Source organism: Thamnophis sirtalis, unplaced genomic scaffold (genome assembly GCF_051295495.1).
Source record: "Thamnophis sirtalis isolate CommonGarterSnake01/CBP01778 unplaced genomic scaffold, rThaSir2_p1.2 scaffold_11, whole genome shotgun sequence".
In the NCBI taxonomy this organism is placed as follows: Eukaryota; Metazoa; Chordata; class Lepidosauria; order Squamata; family Natricidae; genus Thamnophis; species Thamnophis sirtalis.
The window spans coordinates 41653532-41660446 of record NW_028261391.1 but is presented as its reverse complement, the minus strand read 5'-3'; the positions used below and the strand labels follow the sequence as shown (position 1 = coordinate 41660446).

At 43.6% G+C, this 6915-nt stretch overlaps 1 protein-coding gene across 4 annotated transcripts in view; it reads right to left on the bottom strand.

Moving 5' to 3' along the window:
• Positions 1 to 4962: 4962 nt before the first annotated feature.
• The window catches only part of GIGYF2 (GRB10 interacting GYF protein 2), a 93107-nt gene continuing 91154 nt past the window's right edge, over positions 4963 to 6915 (bottom strand). For all 4 annotated transcript variants that reach the window (XM_087725646.1, XM_087725648.1, XM_087725645.1 and 1 more), the window contains one exon: positions 4963 to 6094. In XM_087725646.1, the coding sequence (XP_087581772.1) occupies positions 6027 to 6094 (68 nt within the window). In that variant the 3' untranslated portion in view covers positions 4963 to 6026. The remainder of the gene's footprint in view (positions 6095 to 6915) is intronic.

The window sequence follows — 6915 nt, the reverse complement described above, 5'->3', positions numbered from 1 at the left end:
CAAGAATAAAACCCCATCCCACTTGGCCTGGAGGCACAGGTTGAATGGCCTGAATGTGGAGCAGATGATAGATGGCCTGCTCTACTAGGAGCCTCTTGTGAGGATCCTTGGAGATTAGGCACGTGACAAAGTGGTTCGGAGGAGCGGAGCGCAAGTCCAAGAGAAGGCCGAATCTGATAATGGACCTGACCCACGCATCGTTGGTGATGTCGTCCCAACGATCCGTGTAGGATGCCAGACGACCCCAGGCCAGAAGATCCTCCAGGCAGTCATTTCTGCCTCTGGTTGTTATTGTCACTGAATGACTTTCTGGGCTGGAATCTCTGGTTGTTCCTGCCTGATCTGTTGGAGAAGGAGGGGCCCTGTCTGGGAGGAGCCTGGCGTTGAGGGCGGAAATTGGAGGAACCCCCATCCTAACCACAAAAGGGCTGCCTATGGTAAAAAGGCTGACTCCGATCCTCCTGTTTCTGGGTGGCCGGTTGTAGGATCTTTAGCTTATCCTTGGACTCTACTAGTAGAGGCTCCAAGGGAGGACCAAAGAGAAGGGAGGAAGAATAGGGAGAGGAGGCAAGTCTCCACTTGGCTCAGGCTTCCACCTGCCACTGCTTTAGCCAAAGAAGTCGGCGGATGGAGATAGAGGATGCTATGGCCTTGGATGCGAAATGGGCTGCGTTCAAGGAAGCATCTGCAGTATATTCCAGGACTGCCTTCAATTTGTTAATGTCCGTGCAAGCCCTAGAATCCTGGGCCAGAAGCCTCCCTTGGAGTTATCTTAGCCATAGAAGAGCCGAGCAACTAAAGAATGAAGCAGAGGTAGCTGCCCTGAAGGCCCAGGCCCGGTGTTCCTTGACCAGAGTCTGTTCTATTATCTTGTCTTCAGGGCCAAGAGCTTCCTCAGGAGTTGCTGAGGCTGCGTTAGGAGAGAAGAGGCTAATGATAGGTAAGTCAATAAGGTACTTCTAAAGCTTTGGTGAGTTCTGGTCCCACATTATACAGCCGCTTGTCCAAGGTATTGGGGAGGGGGCTGTACCTGGTGATGTCCATTGGTTCTGGAATACTCTATGAAGAGTCTGGGTGATGGAATCACCTCCTTTTCCACCTTAGGTTGGACAAAGAGGGGGTCAGTGGTGTCTGTCTTGTCCGCTTCCACTCCCTGAGATGTCTTGGGTGAAGAAATGTCCACGATCTTCTTGGCCTTAAAGAGAAGAGACCGAAAGACAGCAGGTTTAAAGAGACCGACAAAGGTAGGAGGGTCGGGAGGAAGGCCCTCATCTTCCGAGAGATTTGAATCTGTTGCAGGGTGTTTCTCTTCTCCGAAAACTGACGGTTGACTGGACGTGCCAGGTAGCTCATGCGATGAAGAGGCTGAGAGTTCGCCATCCCTGCCTCTGGAACCAGAAGAAGCAGACCTGCGAGGAGTAGAATGGTTAGAAGACTTGTGTTTAAGTCCTGCTGCTATGCCTCGTTTGATGACCTCAGGTATCATATTAGCCATGCCAGGTGAGTATGAATGGCAGCGGGATGGGGGAGATGTTCTCCTGATAGAGGGGCTCCTCATCAGGTGTGATTCTCTTGCCACCCTCAGATTCATCCCCACTGTAGACCATATCACCCATGCCCCTGGCTTCCTCAGGTTGGATAATGGAAGCAGCAGGGGAGAGATCATCCTCCGAGTCAGAAGACAGGTCAGGAGGATTGGGAGGAACAGACCTCTGGGGATGAAACAGATGGGATTCTGTATGCTTAGTCTTGCTCCTGGCCTGAACTGCATTGCCATCTTCTAGAGCAGGTGGATTAGCTGAATTCCTATGGCTAGGCCTAGGAGTCTTGGGAGGGGGCCCAGTGGGGGGAACCTCTGAGGCAGGCCTGCTCTTATGGGTCACAAAGGGATTCGTTGGTGGGGGCAGGGGCCCGGGCAATTGGAGGCACTTGTGGTTCCTGGGTAGGAGAGGAGGCCATGGCCTGTACTCATGACTTGTTGACTCAAAATAGCCGCCAGAGCTTCTTCGCGCCAAAACAAAATGGCCACTGAAGTTACAGAGCCTATGGGCCGGGTGCCACGAGGTATCCGAGGCTGCGGGAGAGATAAGGGCGCTGGTGGCCCTACGGAGAGGCTGCAGAAGTGAAGGGCAGCTGCAGCGGTCTGGCGGTGGCGGGAGCGCTGAGTAGCGGCGTCGGCGTGCAGCGGTGACGCTGTCCCAGAGGCAGCAGCAGCATTTGGTGGCGGGGGAGAGCCAGCAGAGGTGGCAGCACTAAGCAGAGCCTCCAACGGCCAGTTCAGGACATCTGTGCAAACCGCCAGCAAGGTCAGGAGGCTGAAGCCTCAAAGACACCCTGGCAATCCCCCTCAAGAAGCCCTGGGGCTAAGAGAGAGAGCCTTGGCTCTGAGGGGAGCTATCAGCGACGATCTGACCTCCACCAGTAATTTAGAAGATAAATTTGAGAGGAAATTCCAATTAAATCTAATTAGAGTAGCCAATTCAGAATTTTTAAGTAGAAATGTTGAGGAGAGAGCAATTAGCACAGTCAGTTCTGATCAAACTAAGTCTAAAAAAGCGGGAGGACACTCCTCTACTTTGATAGACTCAGTTCTATTGGTTACTGGCTGAGTTAACCCATGCATGACTGCTGTCTCTACCAACTTTGGAGAATCTTGAGATCACCAACTACAAATGGTGGCTCAAAGAAAAAGATTATTTATTATTTATTAAATTAATATCATTTAGTTCTAATCCTACTTATTTTACATCTTCTAAATGTGCTATGTTTTTATCACCTATTTTATGCCCATTTTACTTGTTCAGTATTGAATATTCTATGTCTGTATGTTTGTAGGGCTTCTGACATGAATGAAGAAAATTATTTACAAGTTCATATAGTGGAATGTTTTGCATAGATAAGTATCAATCTACTCCATTGTTGACGAAACCTTTCAGCACTGAGTGGTGAAATGGGAGCGGGTGTGTGGAGGAGGGAAGCGCCAGAAACAGGAAGAGTAGTTCTCTGGTGTGCAAACGCTGGAGCACCGGAAAGCGGAAGAACAGTTCTGCAGCGTGTATGCATGCGCCAGGGAGCTGAACTTCCTGTTCCCAGCGGTCACATGCATGCCAGTCACCTAGTCTTCCGGTTTCTGGTGTGCATGTGCGCAAGACCAGCTGGTTGGCACGCATGTATGCGCTGGAAACCTGAAGCTCAACTTCCTGACGCATGCATGCGTGTCAAGGTGCTGCTCTTCCTGTTTCCAGCGCTCCCCTGTGCATGAAGACCAGCTGGCCAGTGTGCATGTGCACGATGGAACCTGGAAGAGCAACGAGCGATGGCTGGTGTGCCCAGAGAGATGGCTCTGTGTGCCACTTCCGGCACATGTGCCATAGGTTTGCCATCATGGGTCTACTCTGTCTAATTTAAGTCTGAGATCTTTGTCAATTGACTGCAAATCAGTCAAGTTCTATTTAGAGATCTCAATCTGTCCTCCGTCTCTCCATGAATTATAAGATTATACAAAAGAAGGGTTATTATTAATAGCAGTATAGTAGTAGTAGTAGTAATATTCAAATAAGGCAGTGGTTTCCTGAGCTTCAAATTTTATCCATGCCAATTTTTACTAAAATTAATTCAATTCAGAACTCGCTTCTTACATATTCAGAATTGTCTGTATACACGTTCTTGGACTAGCAAACATCCCTATTTACATAATTTATTTACATCTCACTTTTAAAAAATTGGGGCTTATGCGAAGACAGCAATTCTAAAACCTAAGTAAATCTAATAAAATTTAATAGGACTTACTTTTGAGATGAGATGCACAGAACTGTTCTATAGGGCTCTATAAAAATATTTGGTTACACTAATTAAGGGAAGTGGAAATTCTAAAATGTTTATACAAAATTTGAAACATAGTTAATCTGACTTTTTTATTTCCTTAACTCATCCTAAAACAGCTATTGAAATCTAGCACAAAAACTAAGTGTTAAGGAGTGCAGACCTAGGTGTTAAGTCTACATTTAAAAGTCACATAAAATCACCGCTGTTCCCAAGAGACAGCATCTTTTACAAATAGATTAGAGAACCATTTTTTAGTTTGAAAAAAAACAACCACCACTGTTGATACAGTACTTGCCATTTTGATCACACTGGGCTTATTAAAGTCTCTATTCTAGATGTTTACAACTGTAAAAGGAACTACCCAAACCTACGTCTCTTGCATAAACGAAACAAGAGTGTGAATAAGCGAATGTCTTCAAATGGAAAAAAGTGAAGAGTGAATCTTTGTTAAACATTTGCAGCCTTGATGTTTATTTCCACCTCTAAAATTATCAAGTAGAAAAACCAGCAACATTCCTCTAGGATTACAAAATAAAGCATCTTCTGTCCCTCCAGCTCCTCTGTACTTGCTTGTCAATTAAGCAAATGGGTATTTGTAGCACTTCAAGGCTGAGTTTAGCACCACAAAAGATTGCCAAAACTGGTTTTGACAAAAGCAAACAATATGTGCAATAATACAACCAGGTTTTATTTTTTTTAAACTTCTTATCCCCACTCCCTCTTACTATGTAGAGTTCAGAGGGAATTTAAAGATCTGTTGTAAACATAACTACCCGCTCTCCCTGCTTCATAAGTGTACAAAGTAAAGGAGAGCAGATTTGTGACAGGTTTCTCTGTGCTAGTAGATGCAAAACTATTTACAAGTCTACAACCATCTCTATACAGTTATTGTACAAATTTGCATTTGAAAGATGAGAAAAGGAGAAGAAAATCAATTGAAATAAAAATTAAAGCAACTTCGGTTGTTTTCTTCAGGGGATGACAAAAAAAATCTTCACACAGCAACTTCACTGCGCAAGTGGGAGATTGGGGTGGAGGACAAGGGTGAAGGTACCTAAGTGCACTGGATTCTGGAATATAACTGGGAAAAGATGGATGGTATAAATATGGGCAGAGTTAAAGTAATGGGAGAGGGTACTATGTAACAAAAACCAGCACACTGCATTTTATTCATATGATTTTTTTTACAAACATAGACACTGCCAATGCTCAAATTCCTTGTGTCATTTATTTTTCTTTGAAGACGACATCTCCTGTTTATTGGCATAATGCTGCTGCAGAACTTACAAAATCCTGAATCACCATCATATGTAACCAGATGAAAATCTGGCTACATTTCATGCTCCAAAGGTAGTGTCAAATCCTCATACAAAGCCAACTGATGAACATACATATGGTAAAGATCCTATGTGCCTCTGAAACGAGACAAATTCACAGCAGAAGGGTCCAAAATAACTGGCCCAATCACAATGGAGGAAAGAGAATTACAGGAGAAATTCAGCCTGAAGTAAGTGCCTCCTCCCACAACTTGAGTCCCCAATTGTTCAAGAAGGCTGGATGCACCGAAGCCTGAACTCAAGTAGCGTTGACAACACCACTTAATGAAGACAGACTTGAGCTTCCCCAAATGCAATGTGCTGAAGATAGGCTGACAGGGATGTGCAATGCCAGACCAATCCAAGCTGAATGCTGCCCACCACAAAAAAATTCTGCTGTTGGCAGTTTTACAGTTTATTTATGAATGCACCTCCTGAAATTGGAAGGCATGGAAGTCAGTATCTGCATGGCATTTTGGTTCTGAATGACATCTGTTAACCATGAGCTCTCCACCATGATTGCACGGGCTTATTGTTGTGAAAGTAATGACAAAAGGGAAGGAAGCTACCATATGTAGACCTCCAGATGGCTTTCCAAATAGCTTGGGAGAAAAAAAAATCACTCACAGTGCTTTGAATTGAACCTCTGAATAAATCTTCTTTTCTGTCTACCCAGTACAAAAACCAAAGGCCAATATAAATGAAGGTGGCTGTGCAATCCTGGGCAGAAAGCATTTGTTGAAGCTAAAAACAGCAGCCTGATATGATTGATTCTGTGATCCATTTGCAAGGCAAAGATGACAGCAGTGAAGAGAAAGGACTCAGTCCAGCAGTGGAGAATGCATGGTTAACAGACACTGGAAAAGCCAGGTGAGTGGTATTTACTCAGTAGTCATCCAAAGTCTCTATTTCTCCCATATTGAGCCGTTCTGATGAAGCATTGACTGAGAAACCTGAAAAACACAGATCCAAGTTTACAGTTTATCAGTTCACAGATGAATCATGTTTCATACTTGCCAATTGACATCTAATTAAACAACCATACAAAATTATAGATCGTAGTTAAGAAAAAAAACTTTCTAGTATATCAGTTCAGTACTTTTAAAACATTGATTCATTTAATAAAAGTATTATTGAAGAATTTTCTTGATAATCACATATTTCATTTAAAAAATACATGCCCACTATCTACTGTTTTTAGGAATCTAACAAATCAACAAGATGGAGCATATGAAATTTAAATGCACAGATATGTACATAAAACTTTAGCAGCTGTTTTCTTGCATACATCTGATTGTAGAACTAATAAAATAATCTGTGTAGCAAACTCTGGGGACTAAAGGGGCGTTGACTGATAAATAAAACTGCAATCCCAAGAGGAGAAAAAATAGTTATCACCAACTCTTTTATCTTAGTTTCTATGTTCTCTGTGGGTCTCCATTTATTTAACATACCATATTAAATTTCTGGTTTATGCAGAAAAATGTGTAAGATATTTAGAGCAATGATGTTATATTGTGAGAGCCAGTCTGATGTGATGAAGGCTTCAGGTTAGAAACTGGGAAATCCTGCCTTAGGCCCAAAAACTCCTGGATAATTTTAGGTCAGTTGCTCTCCCTAAGCTCTAGGAAGGGGGAAGCAGCAAACTACTTCCAAAAAGCTTTGCCAAGAAAACTGCAGGGATTAGTCCAGGGATTAGCTGTCAGAAGTTAAGGCTGACTGGAAGGCACACCAATGTTACAAATTAATTATAATTTGAAGGTTCTAAAACTCA